This window comes from Lemur catta, chromosome 16 (assembly GCF_020740605.2).
Source record: "Lemur catta isolate mLemCat1 chromosome 16, mLemCat1.pri, whole genome shotgun sequence".
In the NCBI taxonomy this organism is placed as follows: Eukaryota; Metazoa; Chordata; class Mammalia; order Primates; family Lemuridae; genus Lemur; species Lemur catta.
Window position 1 is genome coordinate 24875283 of NC_059143.1, and position 25754 is coordinate 24901036.

General features: G+C 33.3%; 1 protein-coding gene and 1 pseudogene across 4 annotated transcripts in view; both read right to left on the reverse strand.

The window, feature by feature from the left end:
- NOL4 (nucleolar protein 4) overlaps positions 1–25754 on the reverse strand; it is a 314990-nt gene that overhangs the window by 220483 nt on the left and 68753 nt on the right. For 3 of the 4 annotated variants that reach the window (XM_045527469.1, XM_045527472.1, XM_045527471.1), the window contains exon 2: positions 16272–16421. In XM_045527469.1, the coding sequence (XP_045383425.1) occupies positions 16272–16421 (150 nt within the window). Of the gene's footprint in view, positions 1–15256; positions 15320–16271; positions 16422–25754 lie in introns of all 4 variants that reach the window. The other variant, XM_045527470.1, reaches the window with a different exon arrangement.
- Positions 18345–18507, reverse strand: LOC123622008 (annotated as a pseudogene).

Below are 25754 nucleotides of genomic sequence, written 5' to 3' on the forward strand. Positions count from 1 at the left end.
CAGACTTGAATAGCACTATAGACTTCAATGATGAAAAACCGAAAAGTTTTTATTCTAAGATCAAGAACAAGACAAGGATGTCCACTCTCACCACTTTAATTCAATATGGTACTAGAAGTCCTAGTCAGGCCAAGAACACTAGAAAAAGATAAGCCCTCCAAATTTGAAAGGAAGAAGTAAAATTGTCTTTGTTTACAATTGACATGATCTTATAGATAGAAAACCCTAAAGATTCCACCAAAACACTGTTAGAACTAATGAACATATACAGTAAATTTGCAGAATATAAAGATAGATATACAAATCTCAGTTGCATTTCTATACACTAACAATGAACTATCCAAAAATGAAATTAAGAAATTTGATAAATAGCATCAAAAATAAAATAAAATAGGAATAAATTTAACAAGGGGGTGAAAAAGCCATAAAATAAAAACTATAAAAAAACACTGATGAAAGAAATTGAAGACACAAATACATGGAAAGATATCCTGTGCTCGTGAGTGATTGATTTGTGGCACAAGATAATTTTTTCATAACCTACCACTTCTAGAGGCCTTACTTCATCTATGTATGGGGCTACACTGATACTGTTTTCAGTGCAAATATTACATTCTAAGTCTATTAGGAGTAGAATTCATTAGTAGTACAGAAAATAATAAATCAAATTATCATAAATTAGAAGTTGAAATTACCTCTACCATCCAAAAAGTATGGTAATACTCCCACATAAAAATAATTGAACTGCAGCATCTTTTGATAGACTGAAAAATAAAATTGGCCTTCTGAGCAAAGATGGTATGACTTTAGTAATCTAATGATAAACCAATTCATCTGAAGAAAGCACAATGACCAAGTCTCGTATGATGTATTGCTGCTGATCTTCCACCTGGGGGATTTTTTTTTAAAGCAAACTATTGGCAATACACATTTCTACATTTCTGAGAAGTCCACTGACAAATATTACAATTGAAAGGAAAATGAGCAATCTACCTTGCCAATGTCCTGCCACTGTGAAGAAAGAAGAAATGGTACTTTTAAAAACCCTACAACTGTAAGGCCAAATTCTGGCAGTACCTGAGTGCTGTTCACCTTCTTCTTAATGCAGTACAATTAAGGTGAAAATGTGAGTTATCCAAAAGAATTAAAAAATCAACTATAAATAAACCAACTTGTAAAACTCATCTTGTCAATTCAATAATATATAATACCTAAAGTTTTCTTCCATTTACTTTTTTAATATCAGAATTTTTATTCCGAGCTAAACTACCTTTCCAATTTGGATCTGAAGTAATAGAAGGAAAAATTGAAGAAGTTAATTGATCGCAACAATTTAGTAGCAAACAGTTGTTTTGCTGTATTTTGTTCAGACTACATCGCACAATTACATGCCACAAGTTTATCTCCTTAACTCAAGTCATAAAAAATTGCAAATTCAGAGAAAAACTGGTAACAGAAGAATTTTAAAACATTGGGAATTCGACACATGCTGTCCCTTCTCAGTCCCGAGCATGCTTCCTCTTTAACTGCAACGATGTTTTATTTCTAACCATTTTCAATATAAAGCCTAACTTTATTCAGCTTGTACATAAACATGAAATTATCTGGTTTCTGAAATGGTAGAGAATTGACAATTCTCAAAATTAGGATTCTCATTAATTATATGATGACTCTTACTTGCTTTGGCCAAGTTACACAGAAGAAAATGCTTCCTAAACAATCTATGTGTGCTTGTTTTCCACTAATTCAGTGTTTAATAAGTGAATTATGATAAATCAAAACTTTGTATGGATTTTATCATTTATTCCTCACAACAATACCATAAATAGATTACCATCAACACCATTATGATTTCTGTTTAACAGATGAGGGAACTTAGCTTCAGAGAGGTTGTACATTTTGCCAATCAAGAGACAGGGCTCACAGGTGATAATGTGGTTTCAGAGCCAATCACTTTAACCTATGCTTAATAGCCACTCCTAGTTATCAGTATTAGAAAGATAGAAACTGTTTCATCCATAAAGAGCTGGGATATTAACCTCACAGCATAGGTTAATTATTCTAAAATGTTTAAAATGTTCCCTGGTGTGAGGTTCTTTGTAAGTATAAAATGCTCTAACCAGTTTGAGGTGACTCTTCTGAATGCAAGGATTAGCCAAACACTCTGTACCTTGTCTCAGGTTACAAAGTTCCACAAGAACAAGTCAGACTCTACGGTAACAATACAAAGCTCCACCTGGAAGAAATTAACAGACCATCTGTTCTGTTTCAGCAAAGCTGATAGCTAAAATGATGGCTTTGCAACAATGCCATAATATTATAACAGCCAGGAACTAAATGCACAGGACTTTCACTTTTAATGGAATATAGGAGAGGAATGTAAATAACTGCCTACTTTTAAAGAAACAAGACTTCTAATTGTGTTAGCAACCTCCAAGTGGAGGTTTTTTCCAAGTTCTTGGTGATCATCAGGAAAAGAATTTCAGGAAGCACCACATAAGCCAAGCATGTGACAGCTTTTTATTGAGAGTAAAAGTACACTTTCAGGACAGAGAGTGGGCAAGCTTGAAAGAGAGCAGCTACACTGGTAAAAAGTGGTTTTAGGTCTTTTGTAGTTTTACAAAGTGAGGGGAGGGATATTCAAAACCAAGGGGTTGGCTTTTACTAAGAATTTGGGTAGTAATTCCTAGAATTGGGCTCCCTCTCATTTTCATATTTTATATGATTGTCTCGGAACTGTCATGGTGATTTCAAGGGCAAAGAAATTTTAAAACTACAATGTAAGTAGTATTGTAATTAGCCAAAGTTCATGTAAGATGACAGAGATATCTGACAAGCCAGTCGAAGCCCAGTTCTTGCCTGCAATCATTAGCCCCTCTAGTTAGCTTCTGCTTGAAGGTTGTTTATTTTAACAGCTGCACCCAATCTTCAAGCCCCTGCACCCAGACTGAACTGTCTCCCCATCTCTTACTCTAACAAGTGTTAGAAGAAATTCACCAGCAGAGAAGCCATTCTTGACTTCAGATTTGATGCTAACGCATGAGTTAAAATGCAAACATCTCATGACATTGGCTAATCATGAGCACTATCACTTTATAAAGCAAACAAACAAAAATAAAGTAATAAAAGGATTTGTCAACCAAAATCATACCATTTTGATCTAAGTTCACTAGTGTTTAAAAAAAGAATATTAAGTATCGGTAACTTGAAAAAGTAAACTTGATGCTTTGGTACACTGTGCTCCTTTTCAGATACTGTGCTTTACAGCAAAGAAAAATTGGTATAACCACTTTGATTTTTAAAAATAACCTTCTCCACCTTTTTTAAAAAAAATTAATTGAGAATAGCGATAGTACCTTTATTTGACTGGAATAAAAACATGAAAACCATAGGTTTTACCAAATATCACACAGTAAAGTCATTGAAAAATCACCCTTGGAGCCAAACTTCTAGATATTTTCTCTTAAAAACACTCTTGAGATTATGTATAAAGAAGAAATTTAAAATAATATCCTAGCAAAATTTTTTCTTACTATATTTAAGACTTCTATCACAAACCAGCTGCAATATATATAACTGGATAATGAAGCTATATAAAATTTATTATTCAAAACATCAAAATAGAATTGAACAGAGCCTATAAATCCAAATTTTATTAAAGGCCCCATATGTAATGATTCATAAAGACATAGAACACCAAAGTCCAGAGTCACCTCTGAGGGAAAAAAAAAAATCTATGTTCTGGGAAATATCTCCAATTCAAGAGGGGTTTCTGTGTCTTTATATGTTTTACATATTGTATATCTTTGCAAACATTTCAAAGGAGGAGATTAGGACTAAAAAAAAAGCGTACAAACAAATAATGAAGTGGGTATAGTTAATGGGTGCAAAAATAGAGAGTTAGATAGAATGAATAATATTTGATAGTACAGCAAAGTGACTATAAGCAGCAGTAAGTTAGGGTATGCTTTAAAATAACTAAAAGAGTGAAAGTGGAACACAAAGAGATGATAAATGCCTGATGTGATGGATACCCCAATTACCCTGATTTGATTAATTCACATTGTATGCCTGTATCAAAACATCACATGTAGCCTATAAACATATACGACTGTTATGCAACAATAATAATTAAAAGTTTAAATTTAAAAAAGATCAACAGAAATGCAGACAAGGGAACAGGGAGTTCCAGTGGAATGATGATGGGAAAGGAAGTTAGGCAGACTTCATGGATGTGGTAACATTTGAACTATGTCTTGGAGGATAAATAGGTGTTTTCCAAAAGGTCAAATAGGGGATGGGGAAGATTTTAGGAGTTTATGGTAGTATGGAAGTCTGAACCATGGTAGGTATGGCTAATAGCTGGCAATGGCTGGAGGCAAGGCTGGAAAGATAGGCTGGTGCAGAGGGAAAACCTGCCTTAGACTGGAGTCTTTTGATGAGAGTATGAGGAGTGATATGATGAAATCAGAGACAGGGAATGATATAAACCTCAGCACATAAGGAAAACCATGAATTCTTGACATTTTTGCAAAAAATAATTTATCTGTATTAGCCTAAGAAAAGTTAACAATGTCATCTTTATCTCTGGGTACTGTAAATTTGGAGGCTATTTTTAAGATTTTTACATTACTATGAATATATATTGCTTGTAAAATAAAAAGGGTAAATCATTAAAAAAAAAAAGTTTGCAAACACTGTCATATTTGGCCCATAGTGGAATCTGATAATCTGAAACATAGCCATGGCTTTGATATTTTTTTCTACATGTGTTACAAAATTGAAAGGCCCGGCCAGCCAAAGGGTTGCTGTTATATTTACATTGGTTTTCTTTTACCTAATTTGTGCATGAAAAAAGATTAGCAGTGCACATCTTTGTACTCCTACAGAGGAAATAATTTGTACTGATGTGTAATGAAAGTCTTGCAAAGACAAAGACATTTTTCAACTAAACATTTATTTATTGAACAAATACCTATTGAATGCATAGTTACTATAATTACCCCTGAATACTGCTCGATGTGGTTCAACAGTACTAATGGGTCTGGAAATATTGTATTATTGGAATTACCTATAGATAATTGTTTGATTAATTTTGAAGTGATTCTGAAAAATAATTTGATCGGGACTCGACATAGAAACTCTCAGATGAAAAGTTCATGCCCAGCCACAATCAATGAGACAAAAAGCCAGACATATTGGCCTGCCTAAATCAAATTTGCATTCATTATGGCCCTCAACATTTTTGGTTTCAGAACTCTAACTACTTTTTCAGAAAGACTTGGTGCTATGTCAAATCCATCTGACCTCTAAAAGTCTGTTAAAGACCAGCAGGTTCCCGTGCCTGAATGATGTTTGCAAAACCAAAACCAAGATGCTGCTAGATTTGCAAATCAACCCCAAACTCATCGACTCCCCCTGTGTCGGAAGATTCTCATGTTTTCTTTGGGTTCCCATCAAGCCTGCAGTATTGCTTGTTTTGCTAAGACTCTGGAGCTATTATCATTACTCCAATGTGTTATTTTCAGTTCCTATTACTGCCCACTTTTGCTTTTTCTTCCTTATCTGATCATTTTCTACATGCAGTCCTCACACTCATTCATCAACTACTCTTGCCTTTTTTACCTAGATGAGGCCAGTGATCTAGGATTGATTCTTAAACAGGATTAAGGTTGCTAGATAAAAATATAAGACATCAAATTAAATTTGAATTCTGGGTAAACATTCAATATTGGGCCAAATATATTAAAAATTATTTGTTTATTGGAAATTCAAACAATCTGGCATCGTATATCTTACTTGATAAATCTGGCAACTTTAAAGGGTATATTTATGTAAGAAGAATGAAAATATGGGTTTGAGTCTTAAGGTAATTTTGAATTTATGTGACAAGTATGTCACATAATTTGCTAATATGACAAATTGTTATGTCAGGAAAATCTAAGAATATACCAAGAGCAGAAGTGAGAGGCAAGGTAAGTATAAGTGACTATTGGACAGTCTGCAGACAATTTGAAATCACTGTGCCAAACTAGAGCAAGGTTTTCCAACTTTTTAGACCAACAGCACAGGTAGAAATATATTTTACCTCATAAGCTAGCACATATACACATTCATAAAATAAAACTGATCATTCATTTCTATTCTCTATTTCATTTTTGAAAAGTGATCACAGCCCGCTTAATTGACTTGACAATTCACTTGGGTTATGATATATAATGTAAAAAAACACTGATTTAAAGCATAAGAATACAACCTGTCTGCCCGAAGATTTTTGTGTGGTGCTGAATTTTATGGTTATATGGTAAAATTTAAAATAAAGGTTGGCAAATCCAAAGAAAGTCTTAAGCAAGCAGGAGTATTTTTAGACAGTTCAAGTCAGTTTTTCAGGCAACTAAAAGCAATGTGGAGATTTGAGGCAAATGCATCAAATGTAGAGTGAGAGAAATGAAAAGCGAGCATGGTACAGTGGCAGGAAGTCAGTATTCTCCAGAGACAGGGAAACGGTACAAGTGCTAGGCAAAAGGCACAAGACACAGTTTGAGAGTGGGCACAGAATTTCACTACGTGATATAAAGATGCTAGAGTAGGAAAATATATACAGGTAACAACATTTAGGGCAAAGTCAGATGAATTTGGTACTACATCAATATATATTAGTATATCAAGGTAGAATCAAACAAGAAATAGAATGTGGTTTAAGTTAAATTATAATTCATTAATATATACTAATTATATTAAATATGTTAACTAATTAATTATATTTTTATTGTAAAATAGTTTTTGCTTTCTTGATTGTATTTCAAATTTAGATTTTTTTAAAGAAAGAGCTTTACTGTTTTATTTTTTGTAATGATTAACTTCTTTAATTTGAAGATTTATTTTATAATAATTAAAATAGTCATCAATTGAACATATGTGACGATTTCAAAAAGAAAGATAAACTGGATGTGCATCTCCAAAGTTATGAGTGTTATTTTTGTGTCATTTCTTATGATAGAAGATTTGGCTACTAAGGAACAGATTGTCATAACAGAGAATTCTCATACTAGATTAAAAAGAAAAACTAAGCAGATGGGCACTGAAAAAGATTTTCTTCATATGTGTTCACTAATAGTAAAATAAAGAGAATCCCTAAATATTGCATGTAAATAAGAGGATGCAAAGCAAATGTTTATAGAATTACTTGCAGCATGAAGAACTGCATTAAAATATACAATTACGTACATGGGAGGGTGGGAAATCCTCCTCTTCTCTTGATTTTTTCCTGATACATGTGTGTTTCTGCTGAGACTGAGGGGAGAACCACAAGTAGAATGCTACCTTCCTGGTCTAGTGTTCATTGGCACATTGAAGCTCTCCCAGGCTCCTACTGCAACTTCCCTGTTAAAGTTTACCTTTCTTATACACTGCTGGTCAATGGGGAGGCAGAAATTCTTTCTGAGCATACACCCAAGAAAACAGTTGCTGCAGCTGCTCAGAGCAAACAAAAATTAGCCATCTTAGGGAACTGGAAAAAGATGGAGACATTTAGACTTCACCTGTCATACATTTATTCAGGAAAGGTGTAGAGTCCGTGAAATGATAATAATGCACCACAGACATAGAATTGGTTGTCTAAATTCAAATTCTTGAATTGTTCAACAGCTAGCAGATAAGGAAAACATTTCTCACAGATACAAAGTAGAGAACTGGCCACAGGGTTTACTTTACAAGATGTCTTTCAACTGAGGTGTTTGCTATGCTCGCTAGGGGACTTTTGCAAACAGAGAGCAGGGATGCATTTTGGTTACCACAAGACCTGGGGGGTTGTCTTGCTGACACATAATATATTAAGGGATATCAAATGGCCTGAGATGCTTGGGGCAATGCCACCTGTCTACCCAAAGTGCCTATAGTACCCTATTGAGAGATATTGCTTTAGACTATACAAATGATTATACAACTAATGAATAAAGCAGACAAAAGATATCATATTTACATCTTCTCTATGGATGAAGATAGAAATTTGGACCAAGATAGAAATTTCCTGGTCCAAATTCCAAATTCTCAGAAGAAGCAACTAGGTTACTGACTTAGGTTCTTTCTGGATTCACCTCTTTTCCAATTACTTTGGCCAAGGAACAGAGACACATTCAAATGCAGTTGTGGTATGTGTTGACCGTGAGAGGACATTTCCAGAAAATCAAGGGTGGAGGGGTAGATGAGGAACAGAGCATATAAGCAGATAAAAATGGGTAAAAGTTATTTTTTAAAAAAGTTTTTCATGAAATGACCAAAAATGCTGCTCATAAAGCTAGTCAATGATATTCTCAATTCTGAGAAAGTCATGAATGAAGATATGGGTGGGTGTTATCCACAGGTCACTAAAAAGCATAGTTGACACAAAGAAAGAGGTAGACTTTTCATTACCTAGTTAATAGGAAAAAAGAAGTTTACAATACCCATTACCCCAGAGACAATTCCATGTTAAAAAGAAAAAAAAAACTGTCTTTCTATTCACCTCAATATATCAATAAGTATAATATTTGAAGCAATTATGTCAAAGCATTTACAGATATTATTTATGACCCTCAAAATAACCTTACAAAGTAAAAAAAAAATGCCAAAATCACATATATAAAACTGACATTATCAGGATTTAAACTCAGGTCTAGCTGGCATCAAAATTGGCCCATTCTCTCTCTAACACCTCACTCCAGTCTCTTAAATCCCATATCTCCTTGCTATTATATTTTATCCCAGTTAATTACACATATAGTTACTTACACATGTGAATGCATTCATATACTTTAGGAAATTCCATAGATTTTATTTATCACACCATCTCATCAGACAGGAAAACATAAACCTCTGGAATTGAGTGAGAATCACCCACTAGTAAGCATTAATTGTTCTGAGTACTTTTTAAAGCAGCATTGTCACATTTTCACCACTAGGGTGCACTGAAGTAGCAATTTCCTAGGCTGTCATAAAGAGTTAATGAAGTTTCTCCAAAAGGTTGATTCCTTTCCAAGGAATAATCACTGGGATATTATTATTTAATAAACTATTGATGACAGGGTTTGTGACATTTGTTGGTGATGACTTTGTTTGGATGAGCTCTTTTCTTTCGATTGTCTCAAATATCGAGAAGACAGCTTCTACGTAGAAAGGATTTGCATGATTACTTTGCCTACCTGTGATGACTCTTTAAGTATACCTACATAAGAAATAAATCAATTTTTTCTCCCAATAAATCAATTTTGATGAATGGCAGTACACTATTCTTTTGTTTTCAAACTTCTATTTAATAAATTTAATTGCCATGCCAATATTTTTTAAATTTTTTCCTTCTAAGATGTTTTACACACCTGACTTAATAGAATAATATTCATTAGCTATTTTCAGTAAATCACCTGTATAAAGCCTATGTGTGTGTGTGGATGTGCATGTGTTGTGTAACTAATATAAATAAACCAATGTGTGAAAAAGTAAGTAATGTGTTTATATCCTACCTCAAATGTGATACCATTATTTAATGGATCATCAGATTTCCCTGAAAAACAAATGGAAGGCCCCTGTGTTAAATATTTTTTTACCTTATGCAAAGCTCCAAATATTGTACAAATTCAGAGACTGCTTTTCACTGCAAACACGAACTGTGCAGCACGTAATCTTAACAGCCATGGGCTACAGCCCTGATCTTATTTATTATTATCGATAGTGACATCTTATATTATTTAGTTGGTGTCAAGAGGCAGAGACTTCACAGAGACAAAGATGGTTTATTTCTTCAACAATTATTTCTTGAGCACCTACTATGGGCCACACATTTTGCTAAACTGTGCTTATGAAATGTTACGAGTAACAGATATGTTCTCCCACCATCAGGGACCATATGAGTTTTAAAAAATCTACTCTAGCCAAAAAACAAAACAAGCAAAATAACTTAACAAAATAGTATATCTACAATTGAACAATGTTTCATACTGATTAACTCTCCAATATAAACTACTTACAAAATACATTTCTATATCACTGATTTATTATATAACAATGTCAATTATTAAAAAGTTTAATATTGAAGAATGCCTAACAAAAAGCTTGAATTTGGAATAGTTTATTTTAAATTTGTCCTACCTCTGTTAGATAACCAGAACAGCTGTTTATTAAAGGTGAAAATAATGAAATAAACGATGTCATCTGCATAAAAAAAGGCAGGGACCTATATTTGCTTGTTATATTATTACATTTTGCCTCAATTTTCGTTCCATATTAGGTCAAAGAAGTTGGCTTATGGACATAAAATTAAGTTCTTAGCCCCAAAGAACATTTTCTTTCCCTCTTTGCTTCAGAAACAACCTATTCCTGCGCTTGGATCTATGGCAGGAAAGAAAAGAATTCAAAAAAGCGAAAGGAAGTGAGAGGTACACAAACACAGCATTTTTATATTCTGTTAGTGATTCATGCCTCAGTAGTACTTTTTCTGATAAATGTGTTTAATTTTCATAGTTTTTAATCTAATACTTTTCATTTATTTCAAAATAATACTAACCATTTACAAATATTTTTAATAGATATAGTTCCTCTGTCTTGGAAAATAAAGATTTTCGATCCAGGTTGTTGAGACATCCTCTTTTTGATGATGTAGTTCTTAACTTCTATCAAACATGTGCCAAGGGCTATCATATATGATACCACATTAGGACTCACACAAAAATCAGGCAGACACTATGCTAATCAGGAGGTCACTAGATTTATCTATGCCATGTCTCGCCTTTTCTTTCTGTATCATTCTGACTCTTGAGTTAAACTCAGCAGGAGGTGGAAGAAAGGAGCAAATTTATAAAATGATCATATAAAGTGCCAATGACTGCTAGCAGCCTAATTTATTCTCTACTTAGTCCTGCTCAAAGCTATTTGAATTTTGTATAAAGATATAGGGATAAATGGGGTTTAACCCAAACAGATTAAGTTCTAATTGTAAAACTTGAGGCACTGTGATAGGGAAGGAAAACGTATTTGAGTGCCAAAGCCTTCCTGGCACAAATTGCAAAAGTATATATATGATAACCTCCTATTTCACACTGTAAGATCCGACAGACTCTGTAAAATCTTGTCTCAGACTACAGGACTATAAGACAGGCAGCACTGATGTTCATACCATCAGTTATGCTTACATCAAAGGCACAAAAAACAACCCACATTAAACAAATGGGATTGTATCATAGTCATCATATTCAGGTCAAGAATAAGTGCAATTTAGGTGTGGTCACATCTGTTGCCATGAAGCTTAAAGGTGCATTGTAATTTAAGGAGTTGCCCACTCATAATTCAGCTCAGATTACTGCAAAATTGTTAGAACAAATGGAGAGGAGTGAAAATCTGCTGACATTTGATAGCCATTTTTAAGGCTCTCCTTCTTTGATTTCTATTTTCAAATCATAGCAACATGAGGTCCAATGACTACAGATCTTTTATTATTATTGTTATAACTATTATCATTATTATAATTTTAGGAGAACTCAGTAGATAATAATGGAGCAAAAATCTTCTGTTTCTGTGCTATGCTTATCAGCCAATCTGCTTTAATGAGAGCAGGATACATTCCCTATATTTGAACATTTTTTGTGCCAACTGGTTTGCTCACTTTGGTTACTATTTTCATTTTGTCTCCAGGCACAGTAATGGCCTCATGCACACCATTATCATTGCTATAATTCCATCAGAGTTTGAAGCAAACTGAAAATATAGCCCACTTATTTTATATGTGCATTAACTGTGGCCTAAGCTATAAAGAGGTTAAATGAATTGTTCAGAACTCTTGAATTTTAGTTTAGTGATGCTTTTTCACACCATAATGACTGTAAATTTGGCTCATTAGTCTCATTATAAGTTGACAAGAATTCTGGAAGTTTTACGTAATAAACTAGCAGCAACTGGTGAAAGTTAAAATATTCTATTTAGCAGTTAGAGATGCTGAACCAATAGGCATTTATGAAAAGAACAAGGTAAAAATGATACTAACTACAGTTTTAAGGTTAAATGTCCTAGATATAATAAAGATTTTTCTTGTTAATTTTCACAGTAAGACTGCAGAAATTCTACATGAGTATGTTATTTTTCTATAGCATGTCTCTGGAAAGGACTATTCCATTTATGCTGGGGAAAAAAATTAAAGGAAGCAGTTTTAAAAATTTTCAGAAAATTAATTTAAAACTAATTTAAAGATTTAGGAAAAGCAAATGAAATAATTGAAATTTTCATGAATTCCATTTGGCAAGAGAGCTCCTACCCACAGGAACTGTGGTCTTTTCTCATGGTTTCCTCCAGACAGACCAGTCAAACTTTGGGAACAAGTCACACTGTGAACTTCCAGGGATGGTGACATCTACAAGATGCACACAAAAAAAGGATGCATGAAAAGTTATTACCATGCCTATCTTGCAACATAGAGGCATCAGAGCAGGCAGAGGAAATTAGATCCATAACTGTAATTAGGGCAAATGATAGAGCTCTGCTAATTGTCCTCCATGTCCTTCTATGCGGAACATCAGTCGTGATTGGATAAAGAAGGAGAAATAACATTAATCACAAATTTACCATATGTCAAACACTTTACACACATTAATTCATTCATTTTATCACACCATTGATATCATCATCCCCCTCTAAAGAGAAAGAGTAAATAATTTGCTAAAAGTGGCACAGATAGGAAATGATTGCTAGATTTAAAATTTGAAAATGTTTATCTGGCTTCTAGCCTATTTTTCTTTTAGTTATAGCATATGCTCTCCACTTTGAATGAAATGAATGTAATTATTGGCAGCTATATATATGAGTAATACATGCAAGTTTATGATACCACACTACAAGTTGTGTGTGTGTGTGTGTGTGTGTGTATACACGGATATATGCAGACTGTTCTATTAATAACATTGACTTTCCCCCTTAGTTCTTGGATTTCTACCAGTTACTCTTATTTCACAAGTAGTAAGAAAGAGCTTTGAAACTTAATCCTTTAATTAGACCCTGACTTAAGAAATATTTTTGAACTGTGCTTAGCGTGTGATAAAATATATGTTATTAAAGGACAACCAGAAAACAGTGATTGCTGTGAAGTTTCAGCAGAAGTTAAGAAGAGTTAAAAACTGGAAGACAAGACAGCATCCCAAATTATTTTTATAATGTTACAACATTAATTTTAAAGTGACTTTACAATTTGCTAAACACACCTGCATTCAATTTTTGGTACACAGTTATATTTAAGTTCAAACATAAGTGATATTTCAATGGTCCACATGTCTTCTCCATTTCATTCATGTAGATAACCAAGAGTTGAATATAGTCAAATATATTGCATGAAATACATCCAATGCACCAGTGACAATTAATATATACACAGATGAAAATGCAGAGAAAAAATACCTAAAAGACACTAGAATGCAATAATGACTAAAAAAAAAACAATTACGATAGCCTTTACATATTCCTAAAATGTGTCATTTTGTGTGGATTTTCAAGAGCTCATGAGTAATAAACTATATACCCTCTAATTTTATCTATAGTCAGACCAGATTGGAATAAAATATAAGTTGTATAATGCCTAGATATTTCAAGGAATGATATACTGCAGATAGGTAAAACCAAATAGCATTCAGAAGTTAATCCAATATTAAAGGACCACCATTTCCTGCAGAGTGAAAACAAAGAAAGAAGATTTGCAAAAAGGCAAAGTAAATAAAATGACCACTAAATCTATTGATAATATTGTTAAGACAATATGATACGCTTTAATGATTAGTTGTATAAGTATGGTTTCTTGGCCATATAGGAAAAAAGAGAAAAAGGAGGTCAATAAACATAATCATGCATGCTATATGAACTAATGTTTTAGAAGTAGAAAGAAAACTTAATGGGAACCATTATAATTGCAATAGGCATCTAGCTAATCCTACCAATGACTAGCCAATTTCAGCATCAGTATTGAGAACTAAAGTCTGACCCAACAGTCAATGGTCTTAATAGCACTAAAACCATTCCATTTCAAATTGCATTTTAGTTTTATGCCCCATTAATTGAACACTTATATTAATTTTTAACATTAGATTTAAGTTCATTGTAGAATCATATGCACAGTTTTGCTGGCATTGCAGTAGTTCCTTTTGTGATGTTTTTTCCTACAATGAATTATTACTCCATAAAATGGAAATGTTTCCTAATTAAAAATCAATTCAGAGATACCAGAAGAAAAAAGGTTAGGCCAAAAAGAACCTTCATGATATTAGGAAAAGGTGATAACACTTTAGGTGTGGAAATAAAAAACTTGGGAAAGGAGAAGGATATTCAAATAGGACATTCTCAAGAGGGATTAGATGGTGTTTCATATTTGGCTTATACTATTAAAGATTGTATCCCTATCTCAAAATGCAGAAAATGTCTTCATAATGTTAACACAAAATTATGTATTTTTGAAACATGTTTACCAACTTTTTTGCAAGCATGTAGCCTGCATACTGGCAATCGATCAGATTCTCTACATTTTATTTAAGAAAACATGGGGCGAGAGATCTGAGTCTGTATCATTGACTCATGTTTGTACTTTAATTAAAGGTCTCTAATAAATGCATATCAAAGATTAAATTATTTTAAATTGCTTTTGGCACCTAAACAGGTTTGGCTGTCACACTATTACTGATAGTGAAACCACTTGTTTTTTGCTTGTTTTTCTTTTTGTTTTTTGTTTTTGTTCATTTATTTAATAATACAATTGAACTTATGCATTCCTGCCTTATAAAATCCTATCAAGTTCAATTAGCTATTTCATGAAAATGCATTATCATAAAAGTATACAGTTAGTGATATTAGTAAATCAATATATAATTTTTTCCTATTACTTTCCAACAGAACAACCCTGGCTTAGGAGACAGGCGAAATGAGCATGTTCAGTAATGTTAGTCTATATAAAAATATCTCAAGAAGCTAGGTCATTATCATTAGCCATGATAAGAATGTCTCCTGGGATGTGTAAGTCAAAAGAAAGTTTATGTGGCAGAATAATGTAAGGAAACTTACAATAGTGCCTGCCCACAAACCATGCAATTTGGAAACAGCCAAGAAACAAAACCATAGAGGAGGAGGGATAAATACAACATGTATTAGGGGTTATTATGCCACTACAAAGATTCGATATGACCCTGGCAATATAGCAAAAAATAGTTATGGAAAAGAAGCTATTTCTTATGCTCAGTAGCTAATTTTCAAACATATGTACCTGTATTTGAAACTTTGAGCATTTCACACATTTTTCTGTATCTGAAAAAAAAATGGATCCAGACTGATATTGTGTATCAATATAGCTGAAAACAGTTAATATAAAGGTAGCCAAAAGCAAAGTTCAATAAGAATTCTAGAAAAGGATACTATTATGATTGCTGATAAAGTACTTCTGATGTACACTTTGTTCATATTGGAAAAGAATAATTTACTATTCCATTTTCCTAGACAGAATGAAATATCTTTAGTAATATGATTTTATAACGTTTTCAATTAAATAAAAAGCTAGATTAAAGTGTTTAGATCAAACTGTAGGTATAATTAAAAACTTTAAAAATAATACATAACTACATTTTGATAACATATATATTTCAATATTTAACAGTTAATTAAATCTTCTTTTCATATAATTTACAATAAAAACATTGTACATTTCCATTTTAAAATGTTCAAGGGCATTATATCTATGAAAATAACATATATTTTAATAGTCTATTCTGGGAAATTAAGAAACATATATCCTTCAGGAAAAATGTATTTAATATAAGGTGACATTTAAAAAGTATATAAAATGTTCTTATCCATATTAATATACATATGAACCTGGAAATATCTAAACATATTGATAAGATTTGAAGGAGAAGGAATGTTAAGTAGTGGTAGTACAAAAGTTCTTATCTTCCAGTCCATAATTAATATGACATATTGAATATATAATACAAATATATCTTCCCACTTGTGGGCATTTGACTGGGACTACCACATTTTATATATATTTAAAGAAAATATGAGAATTCTGGAGATAGGTTTAAATTGTATTCAACAGACTAGTGAACAGACAACCAAAATAGTCTGTAATAATTATAGTTTCAATGTTGGTATGGTCAAATGGTCTAATTTATGTTGGAGATAGAATATTTATAATTAATTAACCCATTTTAACAGGCATACATAACACCAAATTTCAAAATGCATGCTTTTTTTCTTTTCTTCTTTTTTTTTTTTTAACTTACTGCTTTGTACGTTCTCTTTTGTCCAGCATGTTTCCGAATTTGTTCTCCATTTGGCCCTGTTTCCACATGCATCGAATAGATAATGTCAAAGAAATCTTCAACTACAGCTACCCGTCGTAAAGACAGCTTCTCATCTACCCCTACACCATCCTGGAAACAAAACAAAACAAAACATAAAATTAATAAAGTAATTTGCATTTAACACATAAAGTTGATGAAAGCAAAATGTTTTGATAACCTGAACCAAATTATCTAGATGTAAAACTTCAAAGAACATGAGATAAGACATTTGGCATAGATAATATTGAGTAAATCATGCTTACCTGTCAATTCCATCTTTTAAGTTTTTGTAATGGCTTATTTTTAGCCATCAGTATGACTTTCTTATTTTAAAACACATTTTAAGTCCCAGTATTACTGTAATAATTTTATTCTAGATATTTATTCACTCATGCAACCAATATTTATTGAGTTGCTGGCTGTTAGAAGTTGTAATTAGAGAAATAAAAAAAAATACAGAGTCTTTATGCTCAAACACCATATAACCTAGGAAAAGAAATGCATCTCTTATGCTATCAGTATTGGAGTGAGGGACAATATGTTTTAAAGGTTAAAAATGTGATCTCTACAAATGATGTGTGAAATTACGTGTAAAATGGGGATCTTCTACTCAAAAGCTCCATACTTTGTGCAAATCACTTGAACTCTAAATTTCAGTTTTCTCAACTACAAAATAGCAATAATAATAGCAAAATAGCAAACCAGTTCACAGAATTGTTGTCAGAATTAAGTAAGGCATTGTAAAGGATGTAATCCAAGGTTTGGCATACAGTGAACACTCACTAAACAGTGGGTCATTTTAATGATAATTATAAAAAATATGCAAAGTACTATGGGAGTTCAGAGAATAAAAATATCACCTCCTGCTTAAGTAGCTTCTTAGGAAGAGATATAATTTGACATAGGTGGGAGTTGAATCAGGGAAAAAGCCGTGGTGGTGGGAAGTATAACAAAGATTTTTCATGAATGATAGAGAGGAATAGGAAATAATTTTGAAATGAGACAATAAAGAAAGTTAACCTTACCTGGCTGCAACATGAAAGGGATTCCTGCTTGAAAACACACATGCGCCCACAGACACACTCACACACACGCACACACAGTGTTCTTATTTGGGCGCTGAGACATATCTGAAGTAACATGACACAGCCATTAATGCTGATATACAGCACAAGAGACTGATTAATCTGAGCAAAATCATTATGTAGTGAAATGGCAGGAGCCTCTTTGAACAGCAACCCCAGCTCACTGCAAAACCAAGAGCAAGTCACCTGGTGCTTCTTGTTTGGCTTTTGTTTTTCTGATTCACAGTAGGCCTTGTATGTAGTGGTGGCTATAGTAACATGTTGAAATAATTATATATAGGAAATCCCATGTTAGGCCAAGCAGCCAGGCATCTCACCTTTGTTCTATTTGAAGTGCTCCCATGCAAATTATCTATGATGCACGTTGTTCCTTTTTAGGCTTCGGAACTTTCTTACATCTCTCCTTTAATAGCTCAACTCATCTCTTCTATACTGGGCCCCATGGATAACGTGTCATTCATTACCTTGTGTCCAAGACCAATATATAGTGAGAATATAGCCGCATGCAGCAAAGCGGTGACCAGCCTGGAAAAATGTTGCAGCTTAGACGGCAGTGCCTGGGAAAGCACAGTTTTAGATGCTTCCTCTGGCCCATCCCTTATATCCTCTGAGAATATCCACTTTTCCTATACTGGAAACCCAAATTCTAATTCTATCCACCAGTAAAAACACTTATATAACTTTGTCTTCTTTCCACCCAGCCATAAAATTTGTACTGTCTCCTCTCAGTTCTTTCACTGAATAACCAGAAATAGAGTCATGGTGTACAGTTAGTCTGTATTTATTGGTTTATGTGAATAAATATATATCTATTCCCTGATTCATTCACTTGTTCACTCATTCATCCAACTAAACACCAGAGTGATGTATGAGCCACAATCCACTTATTCATTTTATAAACAAGTATTCAACAAGATTCAAATATTGCTAAGGCCTCTGCTAGTTGTTGGAGTTATCAAAGTGTATAAGATGATAATCAAGCTCTTCATGGAGCTTACACTCTAGTGCAGAAAATAGATATTGGACAAATGATTCCTAGGGTGGCATATGAATTTCTACACTTGATCTTAGCCAAAAGGCCAAGAAGCAATCATATGAATTTCTCATGGGTTCTGTAACAAATGACCACAAAATGAGTGACTTAAAAAAAGGGAAATTTATTCTCTCATAGTCCTGGAGGCTAGAAGTCCAAAATCAAGATGTCAACAGAGCTGCACTCCCTCTGGAAGCTCTAGAAGTACATCCATTCTTTGCCTCTCCCAGCCTCTGGTGGGTGCCAGCATTTCATGACTTGAGACTGCATCACATTGCCTCCTTCTCCTTTGTGTCTCTCTCCTCTGTGTGCCTTTCTTTTATAAGGACCCATATTATGGCATTTAGGGCTTAGTCAGATAATCTAAGGTAATCTTCTCGAGATCCTTAATTATTTCTACAAAGATCCTTATTCCAAACAAGGTAACATTTATAAGATCCAGGAATTAGGACTTGGTATACTTGGGTGGCCATTATTCAACCTACTATACGTGGTATGTACTAGAGCACAGGAGGTATAAATTGTGCTAGGGGAGCATATATTTGAAATGCTTCACAATCACTGCTTAACAGTCAACATTCTGTTGACCGGAATCAGAAGTTAAGTGCTTATCAAAATAATATTTAAGTCACATATATTGGGGAAAGGAAATGCTCTATTATTCTTCTATTATATGAACCTGCTTACTCTTAACTATGATTCAAACTCAATTCACACCTACACTCTATGTTTAAAACTCAAAAATAGCTTCAGAGATTGGGCCTTTAATATAAATAAGCCAAATATTCAGAGTAAGACAATAAGGAGTAATTAGGTCATTCAGGAACTAGACAAAATATATTCAATGAGTTGGAGCTCAACAAACTCAAAGTAGCAAAAATGCAAAGACATTCATAGGTAGACACATTATAGTAGAAATATTGAAAGACAAAGAGAAAATCTGGAAAGCAGCAATAGATAAATAATCCATCACATGTAAGGAAACCCCAATAACACTAACATCTCTAAAGGAACAATGGAAACCAGAATGCAATGGGATGACATATTCATATTGTTAAATGTAAAACACTGTCAACCAAGAAACTTATATCCAGAGAAAACTATCTAAAAATTGAGGTGAAATAAGACTTTCCCAGATAAACAAAACTGAGAGAACACAATGATAGTAGACACATTTACAATAAATGCTAAAGGAAGTTCTTCAAGCTGAAAATAAGTGATATTAGCCAGCAATTCAAATTCACATGAAATACCAAGAGCTCCAATAAAGGTAAATATAATATAATACACAGTATAATTGCATAGTTATTCTTTTCTTGAATTATTTAAAAGGCAACTGGGTAAAACAATATGTAAATAATTGTATTATTGGGGTAATAACATATAGAAATGTAATATACTTAATAACAGCAACACAAAAGAGGCAGGAATAAAGCTATATTGAAGGTTGAAGTAAGAAAATGACATATCATGTTGACGCATATGCACATATAGAAAGGAAGAAAACTAAAAAGGTCAAATGAGAAAGTTAGTATCAAAAAAACCCTATAAATACATACTCTTCTACCTCCTTCTCTCAGCTTCTTCAAAGGACATGATATTCTAACAAGTAATAATTGTAACAATATATTGTATTTTAATCATATATGTGTGCGTGTGTGTGTGTATTAGTTCTATGACTTACTACTCATAGAACAAAGCATGTATCAGTCATAGAACAAAAAAGTAAGGAGAAAAAAGTAGTTATATAGGAGTAAAGTTCCCCTATTTGATTATAACTAAGTCAGTAGATAACTGAAGCAGATTCTGATTATTTAAAATGTATATTGTAATTAGCTGGGCATCATGGTAAAAAGTGAAAATTAGAAAATACTTTGAGATGAATGAAAAACAAAGATACAACATACCAAAACCAGTGCTTAGGGGGAATTTACAACGATGAATGCCTATGTTAAAAGATAAAAAAGTAGAATGACTTTTGTTCTTCTGGGTAGATGCCCAATAATGGGATTGCTGGATCTGTTTAAGGTATCTCCATAATGCTTTCCACAGGGGTTGCACTAGTTTGCAGTCCCACCAGCAGTGTATGAGTGTTCCTGTCTCTCCGCATCCACGCCAACATGTGTTGTTTTGGGATTTTTTGATAAAGACCCTTCTCACCAGAGTTAAGTGGTATCTCATTGTGGTTTTGATTTGCATTTCCCTGATGATTAGGGATGTTGAGCATTTTTTCATATGTTTGTTAGCCATTCTTATATCTTCTTTTGAAAAATTTCTATTCATGTCCTTTGCCTATTTTTTGATAGGGTTGTTTGATTTTTTCTTGCTGATTTTCCTGAGTTCTAAATAGATTCTTGTTATCAGACCTTTATCTGATGTGTAGTATGCGAAAATTTTTTCCCATTCTGTAGGCTGTCTGTTTATTTTCGTGACTGTTTCTTTGGCTGTGCAGAAGCTTTTTAATTTAATCAGGTCCCATTTGTTTATTTTTGTTGTTGCTGTGATTGCCTTAGGGGTTTTCTTCATAAATTCTTTGCCTAGACCAATGTCTGTAAGAGTCTTTCCTACATTTTCTTCTAGAATTCTAATAGTTTCCCATTTAAGGTTTAAATCTGTTATCCACCGTGATTTGATTTTTGTGAGAGGTGAAAGCTGTGGGTCCTGTTTTAGTCTTCTACATGTGGCTATCCAGTTTTCCCAGCACCATTTATTAAATAAGGAATCTTTTCTCCAGAGTATGTTTTTGTCTGCTTTGTCAAAGATTAGAGAGCTATATGAGGATGGTTTTATATTTGGATTTTCTGTTCTGTTCCACTGGTCTGTGACCCTGCACTTGTGCCAATACCAAGCAGTTTTAATAATCACAGCTTTGTAGTATAGTTTGAAGTCTGGCAAATTAATACCTCCCATTTTGTTTTTGTTGCTTAAAATTGCTTTTGCTAAACGGGGTCTTCTCTGGTTCCATACAAAGTGTAAAATTATTCTTTCTATATCTGTGAAAAATGATGTTGGTAATTTAATAGGGATTGCACTGAATCTGTAGATAACTTTGGGCAGTATAGACATTTTAACAATGTTGATTTTTCCGATCCACAAGCATGGTATGGTTCCAAACTAAGGTCAATATAGAACATTTGCCAACTAGGACTCAATGAATGAAAATAGTTATAGTCTTTCCTTCCCAAGTCCAGATGTTATGAGTCAGATATCCTAATTGACAAAATCATCATCATAAAGTCGTTGTTGTAATAGACAGCAATTTTAGTAAAATATTTAAAAATAAAAGCATCATGAAGAGCTGCCAATTTATAAACAAATAAAACAATGACATAATACAAAGAAGAGATAGTAAAATAAATATACACTTTCTAACACTCAATTTTCAAAAGAGTCCTGAACTCAAGAATTTACAGAGATCATCTGTAAATAATCTAATTTTTAGCAACACCTGTGAGGCTCTACTGAAACTGAAAATGCACAAATATTACACTCTTATTCAAGCAGAATGGGCTAATTTTCAAAATGGTCATGTGCAGCCTTAAATTATGTTTTTAATTTTAGGGGAAGGTCATGACATTTGACCCTCAAGGCTTCAGTTTACACATATATTTAAAAACAAATAGACAACAACCACAAAACACCAGGTTGACTAATTTATAAGAAGCTTTCCAGGTATAAATCTTTGATTTTATGTGTTTACTGAAGAAGTTAATCCTAATTATATGTAAAATAGTACGTTTACAGCTCAAATTAATAGTTTTTAATCTACAGCATTCTGTAACAGCTTCCAATGTGTTTCTGTGACTATTTTTTTAAAAAGGAAAAGAAAACCATAACTTGTAGAATTTTAAGTGGACAATATTTTAGGGAAAAGAAAAAATAGAACGAAGCAACAGTAGCATAAAGAGAAAAATGAAGTATTTCAACTTAAAATATTTCAACCTAAAAGACATGTTTCTGCAAAAAGGAAACCTATACAAAATTTGTTAACTCTGTACCAGAAATTCAATTGCAAAAACAGAGAAATTTAATTCTACTCTTTCCAAAACTGATGATTTACCCAAGAAAACAGTATTGAATTCCAAGTTTATGTTTTTTCAATGAGAAGGTAATTACAATTATTTATATAGAAAATTCACTCTTTTGGGCCGGGCCGCGGTGGCTCATGCCTGTAATCCCTAGCACTCTGGGAGGCCGAGGCGGGTGGATCGCTCGAGGTCAGGAGTTTGAGACCAGCCTGAGCAAGAGCGAGACCCCGCCTCTACCAAAAAAAATAGAAATTATCTAGCCAACTAAAAATACAGAGAGAAAAAATTAGCCGGGCATGGTGGCACATGCCTGTAGTCCCAGCTACTCGGGAGGCTGAGGCAGGAGGATCGCTTGAGCCCAGGAGTTTGAGGTTGCTGTGAGCTAGGCTGACGCCACGGCACTCACTCTAGCCCAGGTAACAGAGCGAGACTCCGTCTCAAAAAAAAAAAAAAAAAAGAAAATTCACTCTTTTTCCAGCACAAACAAAAGTTCACATTACTAGGAGTCTAGTCCTTGCCAGCACAAAGAAGACTGAGAAAACACTGCTTGGCCATATGTTCAGATGCCAGTAAAATGACTTTTATTTGCCATATATTGTCTTATACGAGGCACTTCTTATCACTTCCCTGACACATTATGCTGCTACTCTTATAGGCCAAATAGCTTTCAATTTTAAGGTACTGAATAACCAGTTATATAATATTTAAGATGCATGTTTCTTGGCCTTTTCATTATTTCACTGAACTAGCACCTATTACATAATTTATGTAGCAGCTAAGAAAACAGTAACAACTAATTTTTTTCTTCCTGAAAACTGAATTGTTTAATATAAATTTAGGGTTCACCTGAAGATTTAATCATTTGAGCTCTCTCTTTTGGTCACAATTGTAGCTAATTTAGTATCTGGCTGTGATTGAGAAGTACAATTGCATCTTCCCTTAACTATAAGTATAATAATTATGTAAAAAAGTAGTAAATCTCCTTTTATACCTTTGGGGCTAGGAGCCAGAGCAAGGCAAATAAAAATGAGGTTGAGAAATGCTAATATTCATAGCAACTGTAATGATTAAAAAAAATTGGTCAAAAGTTGTATAGTGCCCATGGCCAACAACCTATAATGCATGAGTACATTTGGAAAGGAATGCTAAAAGCATAAAAAAGTCTTTTAAAGCCTTCAGAATTAAGAAGTCAATCTTGTGAATCATAATCCCCCCACCAAAAAAAAGGGACTTTTATTTTGGGAAAATTCTAGGAGTAGTAACTTTATTAGGGCACATGTGGCAGCAAAGTAAGAATTTTTGTCCTTAATACAAGGCAAGGAATTAAAGCCTAAGAAGAAAGATTATTTTTCACTTCTAAATTTATCAGAAGAACTACAATTGAGTTTCACTGGGAAGTAAACCTGAATATTTAGCAAGTAAGGCCTATGAGACAGATCTACATCAAAACTGTTATCATACTTCCCTAGGCTTATATTGTTAAATAATATCTCACTGCATGCCCATGCCACAATTTGTCCATTTTCCAGCTGACACACATCTAGGTTGATTCCAGTTTGGCACTATTTTAGAAAAAGCTACTATTATATTATCTCTTAAGTATAAAATACTCTATACAATGAACTCATTAAGAGAAGATGCTTGGTGATAATTATTTTGAAAATTTAATACTTAGAATAGTCCCTGGTATATAGTATGTGATCAGTAAATGTCAAATTAAAGTATAATTTGTGTTTCTGTAATGTGGTTAATTTGTAGAGTCTCCTTGCCTAGAAGTTAGTTCATGCTCTAAGTATTGAGAAGTAATACCACATTACGCCTCTTTGAGGCAAATGGTCATATTCCCCTTTTTATTACCCAAGTTGCCTTGGGGAATTTTCTTACATTTCTCTGGGCCTTGGTTTTCTCATCTGAAATAGGAAGATCACTATTAATATATCATTTATCTATTTTGCTTTAATATAGGATTAATTGAATATTGCCTACAATTTAATAAGCACTTTATTACAGATAATATGTACCCTTCAAATAACTGAGTAAGCCTGCTACATAAAAAGATAGAGCGTTGAGAATAGTGCCTTCAAAATATGTGTGCAAAAAGTCAAAGTCATCAAGAACATCCAACACAATATTAAAGAAGAAGAATAAAGTCAGAAGACTGACACTACCCAATTTTAAGACTTATCATAAAGCAGCAGTAATCAAGACAGTGTGGTTAACAGCAAAAGGACAAATAGTTCAGTGAAACAGAATGGAAAGCTTAGAAATAGTCCTACGTGAATATAGTCAACTGATCTTTGACAAAGGAGCAAAGGCAATATGATGGAGAAACAGAGAAAAGATAGTTGCAAAAAGTGGAGCCAGAACAACTGGACATCCATGTGCAAAAAAGAAAAAAAAGAAAGAAAGAAAAGGAATGTAGACACAGACTTTACATCCTTCAAAAAAAAAATTAACTGAAAATGGATCATAGACCTAAATGTAAAATACAAAGCTATATATAATACCTAAAAGATAAAATAGGAGAAAAGCAACATGACCTTGGGCATGAATATGACTGACTTTTAAGATGCAACACCATAGGCATGATTCATGAAAGAATTGATAAGCTATACATCATTAAAGTTAATAGTATCTGCTCAGTGAAAGACACAGTCCAGAGAATGAGAAGACAAGATACAGGATAGCAGAAAATACTTGTAAAAGATATCTGATAAAGGACCATTATCCAAAATATACAAAGAACTCATAAAACTCAACAATAAGAAAACAAATAACCTGATTTAAAAATGTACAAATGATCTGAACAGACATCTCACTGAAGAAGATACATGAATGGAAAATAAACACATGAGAAGTTGCTTCACATCATATGTAACTCAGAAAATGCAAATTAAAATAATGAGATACCATTACACACATATTAGAATGGCCAAAATCCAGAACAGTAACAATACCAAAAGCTGGTGAGAATATGGAACAACATGAACTAACATTCATTACTAGTGGGAATCCAAAATTTTATAACCACACTGGAAGAGAGTTTGGCAATTTCTTACGAAGCTAAACATACTCTTACCATATGATCCAGCAAACATACTCCCTAGTATTTATCCAAAAGAGTTCAAAACTTAAATCCACACAAAAACCTACACACAGATGTTTATAGCAGCTTTATTCAAAATTGCCAAAACTTGGAAGCAAACAAGTCGTCCTTCAGTAGTAGGTGAGTGTATAAACAAACTAGTATATCCAGATAATAAAATATTATTTAGCA